Below are 23,559 nucleotides of genomic sequence, written 5' to 3' on the forward strand. Positions count from 1 at the left end.
TGGTTCCAACCACGCATGGATCTTTTTAGAAGGCTAAATAAGGAAATTAATGTTCAAATTAAGTATTTCATTTGATTTATCAACATTGTCATTGTTTTGGACGCTGTTAACTGTAAAAATGTATGGCTCAAGTTAGGATGGGCTATCCGTTGGCTAGAATATCTCAGCCATGCTTTTTATCCCACTCAGGAAAATGCGTATTTCAGGAGCAGCATGACCTTCTGGGTTTCAGGTGTTATGCTGGATGCTAGAGAGAGAAAAATGTCAGGCATGAACGTTGGCCTCACGCAGGCATAGCAAATGCATAGCATGGGTTCATCATGGAACCCGGACGAGGCTCAGATCTTTCTGACCCAGGATTCCAGACAGGTTGCAAATCCATCACAGAATTGGCATAGGATTTAACACCTATTAATCACCCCTGGCGGCAAATCAGAAGTTCTCTCGTGACAAATCTCATTCTAACAATCATTATCATGGTTATTTCATGTCTATAAAGTAAGACTCATTTCATATGTTATCCTGCGGAAGTCTCCGTTGTTGAATTCCACTTCCAGAAACATGAAACAGGAAAATAATTTAAAAAAAAAGTTACCTCCACTGCTGCTTTTGCCCTTTCAAATTCTTCTTCTAAGGAGTGGTTTCTGGAAAGTAATGCACTTCCCCAGCGCTGTTCTTTGGTCAGTCGAGCCTGAAATAAACCGAACACATGGTGTTATACTACTGGAATCACAGAACACAAAAATCCAAATATTTTTCCCTTTCTCATATTTCCCTAGAGTTCAAGAAGCATCTGCAAAGGATGTTATTTTTGGAGTACTTTGCAAGCATGATGTTCAAACTGGGATGGTGCCAAAATGTGTGTGAGCATGCAAGCATGATTCTTCTAAGAGTGTGTCTCAGCCCAAAGAGCCCAGCCTCCCAAAGAGCTTACTTTAGTTGCTCATGGTTCCAGGCATTGATATTTTAGTGAGTCCCCCCTAGAGGATTCTACTATGCAGCTAAGATGGAGAATCTCCATTCCAAGCCTCGACCTGGGAACTGATACTCAAGCTTCCAGCTTGTTAGGAGGACTAAGCTCAGGTCAAACTGCAAGCTGCAGAGTTGGGAGGCGCCTGCTAGGCCCTTTCCTTATATACACAGCAGATCCTCATGCTGAATTCTCTTTCCTTTTCTTCCCTCCATTAGCACACATCTGTCTCATGTCCTGTCTCCTCAGGACATTGTGCTGCTAAATAGTAGTCGCTTAGATAAACTCATGTTTGATAATGCCGACTGGTTTGTCACAATCCACAGGCAACCTGATATACATCTTAACTTAAGCTAAATGCAAATATTCCAGAAGGCCAGTCCTACCAAGAGTCTGCTGGAATTTAAAAAAAAATGTTATTCATTTTTAATTTCACAAACACTTAATGCATTCTTTTTGAAAAAAATGTAATCATGGAAGATAAGGGGTAAACCTCTAGAACTTCTCCTTTTCAGTTGCGTATATATTTACGTACCCTAGATAGTAATGTGTTTCAAAAATTTTCGACACATAAATGGTATGCTATTCTGTAGCTTACTTTTCTCCATTCAACAATATATCTTGGAGAGGGTCCACAGTTAGTTTTTATAGATCCTCCTCATTCTTTCCCAGGGATTTCCTAGTAAGTATATACTGTAGTTGGTTCAGACCTCTCTCTGTGAGCAGTTGTGGTGTTTGTGATTTTTCTCCATATAATTGCTTCTTTTCTTGCCTATCTTTTTGCTACACTGTGTGATCCAAGAGGGTCGGATTTTGTCCGGTAACTTTTGTTCTCCCCTGTACCTCGCCCAGGGCCTGACAGGTGATGTGTGCCCTAAGGATGTCTCTAGACTGTAGGATGAGAGATTGCACTGATAAGGCAGCCAGACCTTGGGGAGCAGGAAGAGGGAGGCTTGTGCAGTGAAGCCCCCCTCTGCCTTTTTATCGCCTTTTATCCATGTGTTAGATTGCTCTCCTTTAGGGATGCTCAGCCTCGGCTTCTGTGGGAATTACTTGAGCAGGCCTGGGCCCCACTCTAGACCAGTTAAAGAATCTCTGGAGGTAGGGCCTGGGCATTAAATGTTTGCAAAGCTCTTTTGGGGGCGCCTGGGTGGCTCAGATGGTTAAGCGTCTGCCTTCAGCTCAGGTCATGATCTCCAGGTCCTGGGATCGAGTCTGGAGCCAGACTCCCAGCTCAGCAGGGAGTCTGCTTCTCCCTCTGCCTGCCACTCCCCCTGCTTGTGCTCTCTCTCTCTCTCTCTCTCTCCCCCTCATATGAATAAATAAAATTAAAAAAAAAAAAGAAAAGCTCTTTTGGTGATTTTGAAAAGCAGCCATGTTTGAAAACCACTGTTCTATAGCAAAACTTTGGCCTTCACTCAGCACTTACCATCTATACAGCTCAGCTGCTTTTCATTTTTCTCTCCATCATCACTGGTCCTCCAGAGGACCCCCAGCCCCTTATATACCGGGGCTCACTACATGCCAGATGCTGTTTCAAGTCCTTTAGAGACTATGTCACTTTGTCTTTTCAACAAGCTTTGAAGTAGGTATTACCATCAGGTCCGTGACGTCGAGGCACAGAGAGCTAGTTAACTTGCTGAACACCACACAGCTAGTCAGTGGTAGGGCTGATGCTTCTGGGCCGTATTCATAACCACTGCACTATATTGTCTCTCATAGGAGGCTATGCTCCACTGGCCATTTCGGGAAGATGCAAAATCTAGAAAAGCTGTCTCTCAGAGGTTCATGCATGGTTGAGGGTGTCAACCAAGAAGCCCTCAGGAATATTGTGGGCTGAAAACAATAAGGAAGTAATTGTTATGAACCCTTCTGAACATAAATAACAGACTGTGTTTTGCATTAATGAACAAGGAAGGTTAATTTATCGAAAGATTATGTTTCCTCCTCCTTGAGGTATTCACTGCTGTATCCCTGGTATGTCCTGTAAATAGTAGCTGCTCCATAAACAGTAAATATTTGTTGAAAATATGCTGTTGGGGAATATATGAATTGATGAATTAAAGGTCTTTCTCTTCCCTCCCAGAAAGTAGCTATGTGTTCTCAGTCAAGGTTTCTTGGTTAGCCCATGAGGCTAACGAGAGTTTATAGGAAATTGAGAGGGGACTTGTTTTTTTGTCCTGTCCTGGAGCAGCAGAGGTCTGTGTTAGCAAAGCCCTACTGTCCTGGTTCTGGGGATGGGGACTGGCTGCATTCCCCATGCAGCCATTAAGGGGTGCATGGGGAATGCAGCCATGCGTTAATGGGGTGCCTAGTAAGGAGCTACGCCTGTCAGCAGCCCAGGCGTAAGGCTTCTGGAGTTGTGTCTGCGGTCAGAAGAGGAAGAGGGTGATGAGGACGCGTCCAGCTCTGCATAGGCATCAGTGCCTCCCTCTCAGGTGGGCCAGGCTCAATGGCTACCATGAACAGACATCATCTCTTATTCTCTGGGCCCCGTGAAAGCTACTGTTTTCTCCCAACCCAGATAACTGAGGTGGGGCTGGGGAGAGGAAGCTCCAAAAACATAAGTGAGATTGACTATCACAGGTTCCTGAGATTAGGGTATGGACATAACTTTTTGGCAGGCCACTATTCATCTCGCTACAACCCTCATCTGACACTCTTGGGCCACAATATATTTGATTAACAAATATACAGGTGAAGATGGGGGGTCTGGGTAGCTCAGGGTCCTGGGACCGAGTCCCGTGTTGGGCTCCCTGCTCAGCGGGGAGTCTGCTTTTCCCTCTGCCTTTGCCCCTCCTCCCTGCTCATGCTCTCTCTCAAATAAATAAATAAAATCTTTAAAAAAGAAAAGGGGCAGATGGTTTACAACCTTTCAAAATTGATAAGTTGTTAGTATGTTATAGCCTGGTAGAGATGTTAACCCCAAAGGCATTATGATCTTATTGTCTTGTAGAAATTAACCAATCTGGGGCACCTGGGTGGCTCAGTCAATAAGCATCTGCCTTCGGCTCGGGTCATGATCCCAGGGTCCTGGGATCGAGTCCCACATCGGGCTCCCTGCTCAGCGGGGAGCCTGCTTCTCCCTTTCCCGCTCCCCCTGTTTGTGTTCCCTCTCTTGCTGTGTCTCTCCCTGTCAAATAAATAAATAAAATCTTAAAAAAAAAAAAAGAAATGAACCAATCCTGTATCAAACTTGGCAAACTTATTTTGGCATTTCTTTCCCAGCCAACTCCATAAATCTCTGTTCCTTTACTTTGGAACTAGCTCTTTTGTCTTCCTGCTGGTTCCCTCATTATTTATTTATTTATTTATTTATTTATTTTTAAATTTTTTTATTTATTCATGAGAGACAGAGAGAGAGAGAGGCAGAGGGAGAAGCAGGCTCCCAAGGAGCAGGGAGCCTGATGCGGGATTCGATCCCAGGACTCTGGGATCATGACCTGAGCCGAAGGCAGACACTTAACCATCTGAGCCACCCAGGCACCCTGCTGGTTTCCTCATTAATGAAATAAATAAATTTTAAAAATGTGGACAGATGCTAAGAAATGAACTGTGCATTTATATAATAATGGCATAAATGACCCATGAATGGCATGGGAAGAAAGAGAAAGCACTAATATTTTTGTCCCAAGGCACCTCCTTTTATTAGAGGCACTTTTCACCAGGGAAATACGACCTGTCTCTCCTGTGAAGCCTGACCTAACAGAACTCCATTACTGTCACTGGCTTCCCTTCATCAATGTTTCACGACCCAAGTGGGTTATGAATCACAGGATGCAAAGGGCACCATATATCAGGAAGAAGAGGCAAAAATCTCTCTCAGGATTCGACACTTAACGGTCATATTCTCTTTGCCACTTAAAACACCAAGTGTAAATAGAACCTTACTGTGCAAATGAACTTTTATTTCGGTGGAACAATTACTATTTAGGTAAGTGCTATTTCCCACACTGTTAGAAAGGCCTTAAGTTATTACTAAGTGTTGTCTACCTCACATTTGAAAGCCATTTATTTTGTCCAAGGAAGCTAAGATAAATGTTATAAAATATAGGAACACACTGAATGTAAACAAAGGCAGTTTCCAAGCCAAGAGTAACAGGCAACTGAAAAGATTCTGAAACTTTTCAGCAACTTAGTAGCACACCCAGACATACTGGTTTAGGATTGAGGATGAAGTACAGATTGTAACACATAGTAAAGAACAGACTTCCTTTCAGCCAAGACTTTTTTCTTTTTTTAACATCTAATTTCGTTGTAAGCGAAGACTGGCATACGGGAGAACATATATAAGCAATGCTGGTGAACTATATGGCTTCGTACTTAACTAGAGGAGTGGTAAGCAAGACAATTAGAGCCATACATCTGGGTCGCAGCTGTTTTGGATCACAGTGGCTGTATCATTAGAGTAGTTCCCAAGTGCTGAGTGGGCATCAGAAGCATTTGGAAATCTCGTCCAAGCAGACTGCTGCGTGCCACACCTGGGGTTTCCGCTTCAGTAGGTGCAGGTGTGGGAGTGGGGGCCCAGAATCTGTATTTCTAACAAGTTCCCAGGTGATGCTGATACTGCCAAGGGAGGGACCTCACTCTGAGAGCTTCTGATTAGATGTTGACATCATGTGTTTGCAAGTGGAACTCTGGAGTTCACAAATGTGCTCTGATGTAGGCATTTTTTTGCTTCATTGCATGATTTTGAAAAATGCTCTACGGTTACAGCAACCTCCTGGAAGGGCCTTGGCTTTAAAAACAGCCATTTTAATTGGTTTAAGCTAATTGGATTTTATGGTATTACATTCTCTGAAGAAGAAAGCATTTTGTTCTCTCAGCTGTTGATTGTTCTGAATGATAAGCACTAGGCAAAAGATAAGAATGACTTCAAGAATATTGTTTTATTCTCTTTATTCAAAATTATGATTGTGATCAAAGTTATGATTTAAAAATTACTGTATTTGTGGCTGTGGTTGTCCTAGCATAACTCTTGTTGGCTAACCTCAATGTCAGTCCTTCATAACCCCTTATACAATTACCTTTACATTACCGCTGGAGGTCTCCCACCAAAACACATGTTTAAAAAGCTCATTATCTTTTCAGAAGAGATTGATGGGGAAAAGGGTGCTGCTTAACTATAGAAAAGAAAAATATAACAACTAGCAGACTTTGGGTAACAATGTAACACAGTAATTAAAAGCATAATCTTTGGAGTCAGACTGCCTAGGGCCAAATCCTGATTGGATTTAACAGTAACTGGTGAATTTGGACAAATTACTTAATCTCTATAATCCCCAGTATTCATATCTGCAAAGTGTATATTCACTTGCTGAGTCTGTATAAGAATCAAGTACAATAACTCATGTAAATACACACACAAAATGCTCAGTGCACAGTAAGTGCTATAAAATTTGGCTTTTGTCATTATCTTTCTGGTTAGCACTTATCAGGTGTGACTTTAGAAATTCATTTAAAAATTATGTCAAATAAATAAAATCTTCAAAAAAATAAGAATTATTTGTGTTTAGAGCACTTTTGTTTAGTGGTTAATGCAGACTGGTTGGATTCTTATATAGTACAGATAAACTCGTGCCTCTTTGAGTGGGTTGTGATTTTTTTTTCTTAATCAGTCCACAGACATTTATTGTTGAATGTGCACAAAAAAGTTGTACCTTATGTGTCAAAGAGCAAATTCCTAGAGCTTTGTGCAAGGTGGGCAGCATATGGTTCCCATCTCCATCCTACTATGAAATTCTATGTTGTAGAACATCAAAGCAAATCAGTGCTGATTTTGAAAAGAGATGGACAGTCCATTACCATGCATAACTAAAAATTATTTGTGAAACTAGCTTCAAAAATGATGAAAGAATAAAATCTTGTCATTTTATTTTTATTTTTGTCTGTCTTTTAGTTAACTATTAATTAGCCACTACTTTCAAATTGTTAAATTTGACAAGTGTTGTTGTTTCTCCTTTTTGTTAGTATTCTCTTATTTTTCCACTTCAACAAGTATTTGTTGAGTACCTACTGTGTGCAGATTGCCTACTATCCTGAAAGTGATCTTTCAGATTTCTTTCCTTCCTCCTTGTCTTCCTGTGGTTCTTGCCCTGCTGCCTTTCCTTTGCTCCTTCCTTCCGTCTTTGCTTGCTTCTTTCCTCATTGGTAGCCCACTGAGCACGGTCAGGAAGGGAAAAGGGATGTCGATGTGGCTCTTGTACTATCTTCCAACAAGCAAAACTGTATTTAGAAAGTGTACTGTCTAATTGTACTGTCTAATAAAGGTCTTGATACTTCTGATAATTGAATTCCTCTTTCTAACCTTTTCACTGCCTCACTTATGGCTTGTGGATAGTAGACATTCAATCACATTTGCTGAACTGAAATAGAATGAAATGCAAGCCATCAGTATTTCAAAGAGTAAGAGGTTCAGAAGGAATCTGGGAGGGGAGGCACAAAATTGTGTATGGCCGAAGATCTGACAACAGTCCTAATTTATCTTACAGCGTTTCTGGAAGAAAGTGATACTCTTTAAAATCACTTAACTCATATTAATCCTAGAAATGTAAGTACTAATCAGGGTTTTAAATGAGAAGGGAAATAGATGGTCTGTGAGTTCTCTCAGGTGAATAAGCTTTGATGAGACCGATATGAGGTGGTATGTGGTTAAGAACAGGGGCTGTAGAAGCTGATGGGTATGATTTGAGTGCTGGCTTTTCTGCCTCTTAGCTAATTGTCTCTAAGATGAATTTCTCATGTGAGAAATGGAGATATTGCTTCCCAAGATTATTGTGAGAATTTCAAAAATATCTTAGAAGTACCTCCTATTATATGCATGAAGTATGTAATTGGCCAGGTATCAGCATGCCTTTCCTTTATTGCTCCTTTAAAAATTTAGAAAACATATCTGCACTTATATCTTAAAGTCTCAGTTGTTCTGGTTTGGGATGCTGTCAACTTGATGGAATTATGACAGTATGGAAAAAATCATTTGCTGTGCCAAAGTCAGCAAAATCAGAGAGTTGCATGACTATGACCACGTACTAGAGAGCCTGGTTCCTGCACCTTTTCATTAAGTCCAACTTAGGTTGGCAAGAACCTGTCTTGGAGCTTTCCTTCCAGTGTCCAGACTGGACAAAGAAATGCTTGAACCATCACTTTCCAGCAAAAGTTGGATTCATTTTCTTTTTCCTCACCACTATCTCAACCCATATATTAGAAAAAGCTAATTTTATATCATTACTTGTGTTTTTCTTCAACTCTTCAAATGTTTTCTGATTTTTCAGATTGTACGATTCCTTTAAATGATTAACTCCAGGGAATACTAATTACACAGTTGCAAAAGTATCAAGAAACTTTATTCTTAAGTACATAGAGATTATATGATTTATTATAATCTCCTGCCATTCTGATTAGTGTATTTAAAACACTATGTGAAAGAGAACTAGACTACATTTTTCCTTTTCTCCATCTTGAAAAGAAAATAGGCTAACAGGAATTCACTCCATTTTCTTTGTGATTCTGAAATACGACTTTTTTTTTGAAATGTGATTTTTAAATAAGGCTTGTAAATAGCTCCTCACCTGTTGAACCCGAGATAGTTTATGTTGGCTTGAGAGAGAAGAAAACATTTCCTTGATTTTCCCATGAGCCATCTGTGTAATAGTGGAGCAGTGACAAGTTTTGATAAGCTGAAATTGTTTACTTGAATAGTTTACAAGCCAGTTTTATTTTATTTTATTTTTAAAAGATTTTATTTATTTATTTGAGAGAGAGAAAGCGCAAGCATGAGCAGGGGAGAAGGGCAGAGGGAGAAGTAGACTCCCCACTGAGCAGGGAGCCTGATGCAGGGCTCAATCCCAGGGTCATGGCCTGAGCCGCAGGCAGACACTTAACCGACTGAGCCACCCAGGCTTCCCTGCAAGCCAGTTTTAAGTTGAATTTTTATACCACCTTCCTCATCTTATCTACCTAGAGAGATCACATATTTAAGGGCAGTATGTTTGTAACAGTAAAAACACCTTTCTGTCTTTTATTACAATTAGTCTATTCTCTTGCTGTTTTATTTGAGTGATTTAGTATTTTAAATGATTAAATTCCCAATTCATTATATTGTCCTAATTAAACCATAGGCTGGACTTAAAACTAGGGAATTATGAATTTTCTTAGTTTAGGCAAATCTTGATAAACATACTGTAGTGTTTTTAAAAAAATTTTTACTTATTTATTTTAGAGAGAACGCGAGCAAGGGGAGGAACAGAGGGGGACCAATAAAGAATATTAAGCAGACTCCAGGCTGAGCAAGGAGCCAGACGTGGGGCTCGACCCCATGACCCTGAGATCACGGCCTGAGAGTCAGAGGCTTAACCAATGGAGTCACCCAGGTGCCTCAACATGCAGTGTTTTTAAAAAAGCAAATTAAGGGACAAATTCTTTACAAATAATTGGTAACCCTCTAAAGGATTCACTACAATTTATCTAGACAGAGAACTGTGACAGTGCATTTTAAACTGTGTTTTGGAGGACAATATTGGGAATCTCACGCAAATTGTCCAGAGCACATTGTGTTTGCTTAAAGGCACACCAGTGGGCATGTGGAAGGACAATGTGGTGGGATGAAATCAGACAACCAGCAGGAGAGTAGCAGTCACTGGAATAATAAGACAAATGCATTGTGGGTCTCCACGGCAACCGAGGACCCCACCTGATCCTCTGCCCCTCCAGTGTTGTGTAGAACAGCCCACCTGTGCCAAATCTCCACCCCCCCGCCCCGCTGCAGAAACAAATGTTTTATTGCTACATTAAATTGTTCCAAGGATCCAGGTTATGAAACAGTATCAATTACTTTAGCTGAATCTAAATCTCTAATGCACTTAACAAGAAATGTTTCTCTAATAAATGTTATCAATTTTAAAAAAGATACATTTAGAATGAACACAGAGGATGAAAATATATTTTCATGCTACATTTACAATTCATTAAGCTTCCCAGGGTTATTTGTTCTGGAAGTGAGTTGACTTATCTTCCAGCAGAGTCCTAGGAGCAGTAATGTCCACCCCTCTCCAGTGAATATAGAAATGGGGAGAGGGGGCGGTTCTCTTAGTGGCCTAGAAAAGTTTCCAGAGGACTTCCATTTCCTCAGCATTTCCTATCTGTGTGTGTCCTCCTTCTCTATGCCACATACTGGTTCTGGGTGCATAGACAATTTTCTTAATGTCACTGTGCCTTAGTTTCCCATCTACAAAATAGGGGTAATAAATAAACTGACGTCATACAGCCATTTGTCAGGATCAAATGAGCTAACATGTATTAGAAGACTTTATCATAGCACTAATATTTGCTATTATCATAATTAACCCTTTGCTTCACCTCAGATAACATATCTCCTCTCTTAGTTTCAATATCTGATCTAGTAAACTCAAGAAAATTTTTCTTGCTCACTTCATCTCACTTATTTTCAACTAGATTGTAGACTGCATAAATGTGGACACATTTCTTCAGAGAGCTTTGTGGGTTTAGATCAAGGCTGTACCCTTATAAAGTGTTTGAGCGAATAAAAAAATTGAGACTGACTCTGGCCTTCTTGACAGTCTTACCCAAAAGAGATAATTAGTTATAGACAAGCCAGTTACACTGGAGTTGAGGGTCAAGCAGTGGACAGACAGGTCTGGTTCATACCATTCTTCCACCAGTGATTAGTTGGGTACCCCAGAAAAAAGATTTTGACTTCACCAAAACTTTTTAAAGCATCCTTAAAATGAGGCTAATAAGGGGTACCTGGGTGGCTCAGTCAGTTAAGCATCTGCCTTCGGCTCAGGTCATGATCCCAGGGTCCTGGGATTGAGCCCCGCATCGGGCTCCCTGCTCAACGGGAAGTCTGCTTCTCTGTCTCCCTCTGCCCCTTCCCTGGCTTGTGCTCTCTCTCTTAAATAAATAAATAAATAAAATCTTTAAAAAAATGAAGATAATAATAATTCATAGGATTATTTGAGTATTAGATATAACATATGAAAAGCACATAGTAAAGTCCCTAATACTTAGTGGCTACTCACAAATGATTGCTCTTAGTATTATCATTACTGCTAATACTGTAATTATTTGTTCCTTAACGTAAAATTTATTTTAATGTGACAGTCAGGATCCTGATATTTAAGTACTGGGTCCTGCGTCCACAGGGCATACATGTGAATGAACACTCAATATGTAAGTTCCTCTTCTTGGTGTTCTGTTGTATAAAAACTGCTAATACTGGAGTAGAAGAGATTTTGTATTGCAAAATGATGGAAAAGTAAATGGTAGAAAAAAGAAAAAGTGCTAAATATATAGTGAATTCATTAAGACATGTTCTAGCCAAATATATATATATATATATATTTATCATCAGTTAACTAGCCAAATATATATATATATATAATATATATATCATCAGTTATCTCAGGCATCGAGACAGATTATTGAGTGAGAAAGCATATGAAATACAGAATATAGAAAAAATACTTCAAAATTTTTGTGAAAATCTAAATAAAATATTTAAGATATAAATTATCTATTAGAAAAGGTGGGTCTGGGGCGCCTGGATGGCTCAGTCGGTTGGGCAACACACTCTTGATTTTGGCTCCGGGCATGATCTCAGGGTTGTGAGGCCAAGTCCCCATTTGGGCTTCTGGCTGGGTGTGGAGGCTGCTTGGGATTCTCTTTCTCCCCCTGCCCCCCACCCCCACCCACACACACACACTCTCTAAATTAAAAAAAAAAGAAAAAAGAAAAAAAAAGGTGGGCTCATTAAAGAATGTCTCTCTCTCTCTCTTTCTCTTTTGTTACCTGTGTTGGAGGCACTAATTCCAACTCAGAAGCCGACTCGGAGTTCAGGGCGCTTTTTCCACCGCTTAGTTCTGGTTGAGATCTGTGCTCTGAGGACCTACAGGGGATGAATAAAGGAGATCAATGCATACCGAGAAACAAACTCAGCTAGAAAACCAGTCAAGAAACCTAGTTCATTTGGATTGTTGAGAGCCATAATAACAAAGCTCTCATCAGAATTTTGATGAAAAAGATGACTCCTATAATAATTTTATTACAATGACCACTTTTGAAATTTAAGGGGTTGCAATGTGCTAGCTGTAATTATCTCTGATTTAGAATTCGGTTCAATTATGTACAAACAGTAAATAAATGCAATCCCAGTTTTGTTACCAACAGTTCTGCTTTATTGAAAGCCTTGTGTTTTGGGGAGGGGAGCATCTCACAAAGTGTTCCTGGTGTGATTTGATCTTTATATAGAACTTGAAATGTCATAATAAATGGAGATGTGCAAGGGGCAACAGAAGAATGAGACATGCTGTCCTTTAGGAAGCTCGAAAAGCAAGGTAAAATTCAGGTAGCCAATTTTTTTCATGGGTATCCACAGGTTATTCTCAATTAGTGCATTATCTGACAGTGATGATTAAGATAGTCAGAAAAGGTTACCTGTGTAACCAGAAACATTTACTTTAACTACCATTCATGTAATATATTGAATATGCACATATATGTACATACATGTATAAACCTATTTTTATTGATCAGCTCAGTTACACATTCAAAGAATTATCAACAAATACTGAACAAATATTGAATACTGAATTATGAGTCTACCCAAATCATTTTTGGCTTAATTTTTGACAATTCAGATGAAATACTTAGTTTTAGAAGCCATAACAATTAACATTGATACATAGTTATACATGGCACCAAGTATTTGGATTGACTTAACTCATTGGCTATTTCAGCACACAGGAGAAATACCCATACATCTGACACACCATTAGCTATTTTCTGATATTAAAATATCTTACCATAAAAGTTCTTTTGATCCAGTTCTAGATGAGCATGATTTTCTCTCTGCCATTGGATGCCCTTTGCTATTTCGATCTCCATGAAACTTAACATCATCCCATTTTTCCAGTTGTGTTTGAATGTCTATGAAGGAGATAGGAGAGGGGTAATGGGGACAGTGGATTATGAGGTGCAGAGAGAAGAAGAGAAATTAAGAAGTCTTATATAAGTGAACTTCACTCAGCTGATGCTCCTAAACCCAAGACCAACTTTTTAAGATTCATGAAAATTAATTAAAACATGTTTAGCTAAATAAAAATGAGACCTAGTAAAAGAAATTGGACTGCTTTTAGTTAAACAATCAAATTGTTTACCTGAATTTATTTCAAGAGCTATGTGCATTCTGAATTCTGTGTATAAATCCATGGAAACCCATGGGAATGAACATATGGAGTACTATCCTAGCTGCCTCCAGCTAAGGAGGTGGCTTTGAGGCACTTCTGGCATGTTTCTAGAAAGAAATTCTGTTTAAAGAGATGAACCTCACTGTTAAAAGGAGGTGAGAAGAAAATGGAACACTTTTCACAGCTTTTGTAAAATTGCTTAATTTTTCATCAAACAAGGGAATGAATAATGGGACTAGAAAGAAAGGAGGCAATGGAGAAAGCCAAGAGAATGCTAGAACCATTTTATCCCTGTGGTTTAATTCTTACAGATCAGGAATTTGGCTGGGTTTGCTCTCATTAACAGGTGTGTGACTGTAAATAAATCACTTAAACAACTTTGGGGGCCAGTTTTTTCATTTCTAAAAAGATAGGTTTGCAGTCGGTGTCCTCCAAAGTTCTTTAAGTATTTTTATGACTTCTTCACAGGACATTTCCTCAAAAGGAGAGAAATGAAAGTTTCACTTTTAAGTTTATTGTGTTATATTGTAATGCATTTAATAATATATCCTTATATAAGTGTGTAAATTTCATTATTCATCTGTACAGCTGAACAAAACCTAGAACACATTGATAGTGAGGAAGTCTTGGAGATAGTTATAAAGCTTTCCTCTAAAGAGACAGGCCTCGGAGAGGGACATGGCAGGGGAGAGGGGACATGTTGCCCTTGGCTTTCTGGATTATCTGACGCTTTTCTTTCTCAGGAGAAAGGAGACCATAATTTGATTGGTTCCATGAGATGAAGTTAAGCTCTCCTTTCTCAGGAAGATGTATAGTAAATAAAAGTATGGGCTTTTGGAAGTTAATCAGAACATGCTCAGATTCTAGGTCTTCCTCATACTAACTGAGATCTTGGGCAAGTTATTTAAATTTTAAGTTTTCGATGAATTAATGGGCTGATGCATGTGAATCATGTAGCATAGTCCTGGACGCGATAAACCATCAATAAATGGTAGCTGTTATTATTATATCAGATATATCCCCATGCATGTTACATGTTCTGGCTGGCTGTTCCTGGACCTTGTGTTAAAGCTGTTCTCTCCCTCTTTCTTTTTCTGTCTCTTGACTGGCTATCTCCCACTCTAGACTAAATGCTCCAAGAGAGCAAGATGCATGTCTCATTCTTACTTGTAACTCCAATGCCTCATAGGGCACCTGCCATCTGTCAAGAATTCAACACAGGTAGGTTGAATAAATAAATGAATGGACCCACATCAGTTATACAAAACTGAGCTCCCCAAATGCTATTTAATTCAAGCACAAAAGAATGTGTGCTGCCCATATTCCTTCATGGAATTAGTATTTTCTACTCCTTTGCTCATGGTTTTCATGTCATTTGTGGAACTTCCTTGTATTAAGGCAAGGGCCAGCAGCAGCTGACACATGCTATTACCTTACCTAAATCTAAGGATGATGTCTCTGGGCCTCGGAGAGGCTGGCCTCTCTGCTCAGCATCTGCACTGATAAGATCAGATCCATCAGCCTTTTTCTTGAGGGATGAGGTTTTTGATGAGGCCTCCAACTTCTTGACTTTGGTTTGGGTTTGAGAGACGGGTTCACTCAGGTCAAGGAGATCTAAGCCTGTGGTCAATACTATCAGAGATGGAAAAGGTTAAGATAAACTCACTCACTGCTCTGAAGTTATTTTTTCAAAATAAGTTTCAGTTGGGTGCTGAAGGATTTTGTGGTTGTAGTGTAGGTTAGAAGTATCAAATTACCCATTTGTCTGTTGAAAGGCATCTCAGCTCCTTCCACAGTTTGGCTATTGTGGACATTGCTGCTATGAACATTGGGGGGCATGTGCCCCTTCTTTTTACTACCTCTGTATCTTTGGGGTAAATACCCAGTAGTGCAATTGCTGGGTCATAGGGTAGCTCTATTTTTAACTTTTTGAGGAATCTCCTCCATACTGTTTTCCAAAGTGGCTGTACCAACTTGCATTCCCACCAACAGTGTAAGGGGGTTCCCCTTTCTCCACATCCTCTCCAACATTTGTTGTTTCCTGCCTTGTTAATTTTTGCCATTCTAACTGTTGTTAGGTGGTATCTCAGTGTGGTTTTGATTTGAAATTTCCCTGATGGCTAATGATGTTGAACATTTTTTCATGTGTCTATTAGCCATTCATATGTCTTCTTTGGAGAAGTGTCTGTTCATGTCTTCTGCCCATTTCGAATGGGTAAAGAAGATGTGGTCCATATATACAATGGAATATTACTCAGCCATCAGAAAGGATGAATACCCACCATTTATACTGACATGGATGGAACTGGAGGGGATTATGCTAAGTGAAATAAGTCAAGCAGAGAAAGACCATTATCATATGGTTTCACTCATATGTGGAACATAAGAAATAGCATGGAGGACATTAGGAGAAGGAAGGGAAAAATGAAGGTGAGGAAATCAGAGGGGGAGACAAACCATGAGAGACTACAGACCCTGGGAAACAAACTGAGGGTTTCAGAGGGAAGGGGGTGGGGGATGGGCTAGCCCAGTGATGGGTATTAAGGAGGGCACTTATTGCGATGAGCACTGGGTGTTATACGCAAATAATGAATCATGGAACACTACATCAAAAACTAATGAAAAACAGAAGTATCAAATTAAGTTAGCTCACCATTGATTTCTAAAGATGGTCTGCATTTAGACTAAAAAGTTTGCTATCTGTTTTCCTTTATTTTGGCACAGTACACAAAATAAGACTTAGACCAGCCTCACCAGTGATGAAAGTTTAAGTAAAATTAAAATAATAAAATCGAATATGAATTCAGGTACTATTTACTTTATTGCTTTGCCTTATTTATAGAGAGATATATTTTACAGCACAGTTTTTCCAGAGAAGAGTCTACCGTATTCAGAAATATGTTTGCAAAACAGTTATGAGGAAGATTTGGAAAAGTTTCTAATGTCTTTGTGTTTTAAATTTCGAACTACTAAAGTATACAGGATATAAAGGAATGCTGCTAATCATCTTTTATTTAATTAAGCAGTTCAATCAGAAAATGGCTTGCTATTTGGGCTCACACCAGAGGAATATTTTACAATCCATAGCTGATGAAGAGGTACACATGTTAATGCCTTTGCTGCTTAATATGCAAATTTAAACAAACCATAAAATGGCTACACTTTAACTTCCTAGCAGGTTGATTACATTGTATTAAATACTCTAATGAAGGCAGAAATAATTTGTTCAGATGTAAAGTAGGCAAAGGAGAATGCAAAAGGCAAGCTTTGTAACTCTTCATCTTTCTTTCTCTTACAGTGCAAGTCACCAGGGTGTGACTAGCTCATCGTAAGAAATGGAAAATTTCAATCAGGGAAGGTCCCTTCAGCCCTGCCTCTCCACCAGCTCAAGCACCTGAGAGCTGGCTTCTGGATTGGCCTGGTGGCTTCCTGGCCTGGGATCTGTTCACCCAGATAGTTTAGGAAAGTCAACAAAGTGACAGAGAAATCCTGGTGTTAACTCTTTCTGGCACCGTCTACAACTATGACTGCACCATTCCTTCTCTCTGACCTCTCGGCTTGTCCTCTTGGTAAGGAATGGATTTTTGTTGATATCTCAGCACTCTTTCCATATGCTTCCTGCTTAAACTCAAGGTGGGGTCAGGGCTCAGTGGAGCTCACAACCTGGATTTCTTTATTACCACACTGTCCTCATGAGCTAACCACCCCTACAGGATCCTTAGGATAGTTTGTCAGGCTGTATTCTCAATAATCTTGTTTTCTGATTTCAATTACAAATCACAGTGGTTGGATGTTAATGGTGAAGTGGAAAGACCTAGCTCTACCACTGCTTAGCTGTGTGACTCTGAGTAAGTTTCTTGACTTCACTGAGTTTCAGTTTCGTCCTCTGAAAAATGCAGGTTAAATTGTTTAGGTATGATATGAAGATGAACTTATCTAATTTGTATATTGAGTGTGTAAAGTGCTAGGCATACAATAGGTACTCAATAAATTCTTTGGTGGCCAATTTGTGATGCTTTTCTTTCTTTTTTGTTGATCTCCTCCTATTCTCCCTGCTTTTTTTTTTTTTTTTTTCTATTTTGGGCAAGAAGCAGACCCTTGCATTGACAGAAAGGAGAAACACCACTGGGAATAAAACAGAGAATGAGACAAAGGTATTGGTCTACAGAGGATGCTATGAAGTAAATGTATCAGAAAATGGCCTGAAAGTATCAGCTTATCTCATCTGAGTCTTCCTGAGGAGATGGGAGCCACTTTCCAGGGCAAAGATGCTCTGAGATATGAGCAGTGTTTTGTGGCCAGCAAGCACCTCAAAGTGGGGAGAAAGAAGTGGCTTTTAGAGCTAAGCTTCCTGACTTGGTGTCTAAAATTTAAGCATGGCAAGCAGCCAAAAAAGGCTAGGATGTAACACATTTCATATTCTTTGAATGTTTAAACAGAAATTTCCAGGCCACTATTATGTTGGCAGAGATTCTAGGCCCACCAAGATTTCCTTATAATAGAAGGAAGGAAATGGGTAACAGTCTCTGGAATGCCATATATGTCTTTTTACTAATTGTACAAACAATTAGGAATTAGTCACTTGCTCCTATACTTCTTTCTTTCTTTCTTTCTTTTTTTTTTTTAAAGATTTTTATTTATTTATTTTAGAGACAGAGCACAAGAGGGGGGAGAGGGAGAGGGAGAAGCAGACTCCCTGCTGAGCAGGGAGCCCGATGCGGGACTTGATCCTGGGACTCCAGGATCATGACCTGAGCCGAAGGCAGTTGCTTAACCAACTGAGCCACCCAGGCGCCCCTCCTATACTTCTTTTAGAAGCAAATTATATAGGACTTGTCTACTCATATATAGGAAGTACATTTGTTACAGAATAGTAAGTGGTGAGTATTAATTTAATTCTATATCTGCTTCTCACCATTCAGAATAAATGAATTACTAAAAGAGTGAAATGCAAATTCAAACCTGGCTCAGCAACATTCTTTGCCTCTCCAAACTGGCCTGGGCACTTCCTGTGTTGGTTCTGAGCTCTCTGTTCCTTTGTTCTTTGCCCAGCAAATGTGAAACAAATGCTTGGCACACACAAAAAGCCCTATTTGTCCCCCGTTGATGAAGGGGGTGGCTTGGAGTTTGAATGGTAAGCTTTGAAGCTGAGAGAGTCCTTAGGGACCACAATTTCGAAAGCATAGAAGGATGGGTGCAGCCTTTTACTTTCTGGAGAAAGACAAATTGCATTTTAGCAAGTGTGTGTGTGTGTGTATTGTATGCATATGCACTTTAGTTAAGACTTAGAAATAAAGGGTCTCACTCTTCCATATGGACTTTGAAGGGGGCATATCTTGGCATGGAAGGGGGTATTTGCTCTGCTGATCTTCTTAACCCAGTTTTAAAGATTCTCTTAAGCACATGAAAGTTTGGGTTCTGGAATCTGTGTCTACATTGTGATAACCACTTCTTACAGTGGATGGGAAAATGTGTGTATGTGTGTATGTGCATGTGTGTGTGTGTGTGTGTGTGTGAGAGCGAGAGAGAGAGAGAAAGAAAGAGAGAAAGAGAGAGAGAGACAGAGGGACAGGCTTGAAGAAGCTATGTTGCTGGCTTTAGAGATGGGATGGGCGGAAGGGACACAAGCCAAGGAATTGCAGGTACTCCCGGAAGCTGGAAAAGGCAGGGACACAAATTCTCCTTTAGAGTCTCCAGAAGGAGTGTGGCTCTGCTGACACCTTGACTTTAGGACTGGTGACTTCCAGAATTGTAGGATGATAAATTTGTGCTGTCTTAAGCCACTAAACTTGCAGTAATTTGCTACAGCAGCAGTAGGACACTAACATAGTTTGTAGGGCAGTGTCCATGCCAGGATGCAAACACAGGCCCTATCACTCCCAAGCATGCGTTTGTCACCACTCTTCGCTAGACTTTATCTGAACCTGGACGCAATGTGCTGAACTCCTTTGATATGCCTTTGATTATTTTTTGTTTAGCTCCCAATCATCTGGCAGTTTGGGTAGTCTGAGGCATAATTTAAATAGTTGATAATCTCAGAAACTTTTTTTTGGGGGGGTCACCTAATTTCATTGGTGGAACTTCCTGAAGATGGAAGCTGCAAGATACTATGTAAGTATTTGTTTCCATTTATCTAAACGAAACCTGACTGAAGATCACCTATTGAACTGGAAGGCTCCTATGGGGTGCCGAAGATGTTTACAAATGTTAGATTACTTGGACTGTAGAAGGTGAGGCTGCTTAGAACAGTTAAAATAAAATAGCACCTATTATGAAGCTCTGATTTGATGCTTTGGTGATAAGTACAATGCTATTCACACCACTATAATATAATGAGCCTCAGATTTTTAGTGAATTTCTTTTAAGGAATAAATGTACATAGAGTGGTTAGAGAGGACAGATCAAGGGACAGCTCTGACTGGTGCAGTCACAGAATGTGCCACAAGGAGCTGATGGGATCTCTGTTCTGTTTTGTAAGCTACCCTGGCATTCTAGAAACCTGGTATTCAATATAGTGGCTACAAAGCAAATTCCCTTAGGAAGGATTTTGCTAGTGATGTCGAACATTGGACTTAAATAATTCAACGAATTTTTGCTTATTTTATTGAGTTATGTAATTAAAGCTACTTCCCAAATTTCTTTCTTTTTTTTTTTTAAGATTTTAAAGATTTTATTTATTCATTTGACAAAGAGAGAGCAAGGGGAGCAGCAGAAGGAGAGAGAGAAGCAGGCTGCCCACTGAGCAGGGAGCCTGATGCGGGGCTTGATCCCAGGACCCTAGGATCATGACCTGAGCAGAAGGCGGATGCTTAACCGACTGAGCCACCCAGGTGACTCAAGCAAGCTACTTCCTAATTTCTAAGTTCTCTCAAGAAGCATGCCATTGGCTTCACTGCTACTTGGACTTCATAAAAATGTATTTTGTAAATATTACACTAATTTTGCAATTAAAATAATTAGGTGGCTGTGACAGGAGTGTGAACTTTGTTAAGGGTAGCTCTTCCCATCCATATATGGGTCTCTTATAGAGGTATATGGGTCACATATCAAGGAGTGAAATTATTATTTTTTTAAACCATGAAAAATGTTTCTTCTATAATAACTATCTACCTAATGGCTCAAGTTGAGGGATAAAATTCTTTTAGATAATTCAGATTGATAAATGCAAACCAAAGACCTCCTGTTCTACTTGGTCTTTAGGAAAGAATCTTTCCTGTACTTTGACATATGTTAGATTTTTTGGGAGATTACAGACCAACAAGTTATTATTGCAAATTTTATAGTAAATAGTTTTATAGTAAATAGTTGTCCTATAATGTAATCATGATCTTAAAACATCCATTGTCTAGTTATGTTCTGAGCATTTGATATATGCATCTGTGATAATATATATTTATTTGTCATTTTAAAATCAAGGATATTAGCAATGATATTAGCCTACCTACCATCTAGGTATACAGTTTGAGAGGGCCAAGGAATTAGCTATCATCTAGATTACAGATGAATTAAAAGATAATTTAGGGTGTTAATGGCAAAGAAATTAAAAATATCCTTATTTGATCTGCTTGATATTATCACTATGGAATGACAAAAAGTTAATCCTAAAGTAGAAATGAGCAGAAAGTAAAAAAGATAATTAAAATACTTAAGAAAAAGATTATAATTTAGAACTTCTATGAGACAGAAGATTAATATGTTCTCTTAAAGTCAGTAGAGGAAAAAAACCCTATCATCTGAGTGACATTTGGAAGAGATAAATATTATCTATATTGCATCCTGTGCTAATATATATAAGAGCTATATTCCTTAAATATTTAAGCAAATGTTATGATGGTGGCACACTAGCTTTATTTTTTCATTAGAAGAAAATGCCAAGTATAAATGCCTCTCTTAACATAAGGTTCTTCAAATTTCTTCTTGATTGATCTGGTACAACCTTGAAGCAGGTTTTCTTCCATATTTTACTCCAAGATTGTTTAATATCCATTCTGTAAGTGTAAAGATATAAATAATACCTGGGATGTAACAGACACTTAAAGTTCAATGACTGTCCTGATTTCTCAATGTAATTTCATACTATTCTATAAAATGACAATGCTCTATTTAAAATTACTATTTTTTTAATTAAAAATTTGGACAGAAAATGATAACTATATCTTTTGCCCAGAAACCTAAGTATAAAATTATTGGACCAGATTGGAATTCTTTCCAAGGTATAGGTATGATAAAATTTTTCCTGTTTAAAGATGTATAAAAATGTTGCATATTGAGATACCAAGTAGTGGGTTCTGCAATATTTTTTAAAAAGTATATTTCTCAGGTATTAAAAATATATAGTGTTTGTGCCTTGAGATATACTTTTAAGATTAAAAAACACTATCAAACAAGAGTATTTCTTCAGGATAAAAATCTGTGTGACCCAGATGTACTGAGTGCTGAGGACAGTCTCAAAATACTATTTTTCTTGAACCTCTGCTTTGGAGGGTGTTGTGGACTGAACTGTGTCCCCCCCTCAAATTCATATGTTGAAGTCCTAACCCTCTAGTACCTTGGGATGTGACTTTATTTAGAAATAGGGCTGTTGGAAATAGAATTAGTTAAGATGAGTCATATTGGAGTAGGCGCCTAATCCAATATGGCGGGTGTCCTTATGAAAAAGGGAAATTTGGATAAAGAGGCAGACACACACAGGAAGACATGCACACAGGGAGAATGTCATATGAAGATTAGAGTCATGTTGCCACAAGCCAAGGGACTATCAGAAACTAGGAAAGAGGCCTAGGACAGTTTCTTCCTGAGCACCTTCAGAGAGAGAATGGCCCTGCTGACACCTTAATTTTGGCCTTCTAGCTTCCAGAATTGTAAGACAATAAATTTCTGTTGTATAATCCACTCAGTTTGTGGTATTTTGTCACGAAAGCCTAGAAAATGAATACAGAAGGCAATTCTGTAGTATTGCGATCATAAAAAAATTACATATTCTTTTGAGTTTTTTCCTCCAATATTTTGTAAGTCTCTTTTATATGTTAGAAAAATCAAGGTGAAAAGTGACTTTTAAATCAAATATCATGTTGCTCTCTCTGGTGGGCCCTTCCTAAATGACTTAGTTTTAGCATCAGTGGGAGTTGGAAAGTGCAGAAGGTACTGGAATCAAGATCTGAGAATTCTACGCTTTGCAACTTTTTTTTTTGAACAGTGGGAACTTCTCCGTGTATCCAATTCTCATGGATTTTCCTGAAATTAGAGACACAATTCTCCTCTGTATTTTTCTAAGGGTAGCTCTCCAGTTTTGGAGGGGTGAACTTCAGTTTCATAGATAAGGGGGATAAATCTGATCTGGTAGGATCTGAACTTGGTTAATTTCCTGCTTAAATGTACCAAAACAATTTTATTTGCTTGATCGCTCAAAGTGATAGTTGAAGTTAGGAAATGATTGCTTTTGTGTGGTAGAAAGAAAGTTAATGCATCTGAAAAGGGAAGTGTTGAGTATACTGTTTTTCTAACCTGATATCTAACAGTAATGGTAACATCTGTTAGAGCTTACATAGATTGCTTCATTTCATCTTCCCAAGTAACCCATGAGATATAGATGTTGTTATTATAGATGAGGAAACAGACTTAGTTAAGCAACTTGCCCAAGGACAAGAGCCACTAAGTGGCACAGCTGGGGCTTGACGTTGCCAAGTTTGACACCAGAGACCGTAGACCACACTCCTGCATTAACTGCCTCTATCTTGTGTTAGTTACTTTTGCTGTTGTAATTTTTAGCATTTAAGAAAAAATTACAATTTCCTTCCCCGCACACCCCCCCACAATTTTCTTCACTTACTTAAAAGTATAATGAAAATATAGCAGGCAACAGCAAGCCGAGGACATGATAGGGAAATGGAAAGCACTGAACAAGACAGTACATAATTGTTCTCTCCTTTCTCCATTAAACCCTCTCCTGCAATCCAACATAACCTTTGTTCTTTGACTCCAAACATCATTTTTTCATCCTTATTTGAACAACATGCCTTTGAATGTGAAAGCTGACTGAACAGAATCAATGCAGAAAGGCTGCCTCTGATACAGAAGGTGAAAAGTAGTGTTTGCGTCAGATCTTATGTAGCTCCATCAGGGTGAACCCTAACTAAGTGACTTAGTTTTAGCATCAGTGAGAACTGGAAAATGCAGAGGGGACTAGGGGAGGTATGATTCATCCCAGTGGCATCCTGCATTCACTCACTGGATGAATACTTACTGGTGCCTACAGGTACATGCCTATACAGATGAGAGTTCATTGTTTGGGTAGGTTTAATTCCAGAAGAACGTTCAAATAAATTGTCTTTTTTTTTTTTTTTTAAGATTTTATTTATTTATTTGACAGAGGAAGAGAGAGAGCAC

The 23,559-nt window shown here is 39.0% G+C and overlaps 1 protein-coding gene across 11 annotated transcripts in view; it reads right to left on the reverse strand.

The window, feature by feature from the left end:
- The window catches only part of PEX5L (peroxisomal biogenesis factor 5 like), a 223,784-nt gene that overhangs the window by 67,403 nt on the left and 132,822 nt on the right, over positions 1-23,559 (reverse strand). For 8 of the 11 annotated variants that reach the window (XM_081829988.1, XM_081829969.1, XM_081829952.1 and 5 more), the window contains 4 exons: positions 14,611-14,805; positions 12,790-12,913; positions 11,777-11,873; positions 596-691 (listed from right to left, as the gene is read on the reverse strand). In XM_081829988.1, the coding sequence (XP_081686114.1) occupies positions 596-691; positions 11,777-11,873; positions 12,790-12,913; positions 14,611-14,805 (512 nt within the window). The remainder of the gene's footprint in view (positions 1-595; positions 692-11,776; positions 11,874-12,789; positions 12,914-14,610; positions 14,806-23,559) is intronic. The other 3 variants (XM_081829993.1, XM_081829975.1, XM_081829999.1) reach the window with 1 other exon arrangement.

The sequence above is a fragment of the Leptonychotes weddellii genome, chromosome 1, assembly GCF_054177405.1.
Source record: "Leptonychotes weddellii isolate Sample4059 chromosome 1, ASM5417740v2, whole genome shotgun sequence".
In the NCBI taxonomy this organism is placed as follows: Eukaryota; Metazoa; Chordata; class Mammalia; order Carnivora; family Phocidae; genus Leptonychotes; species Leptonychotes weddellii.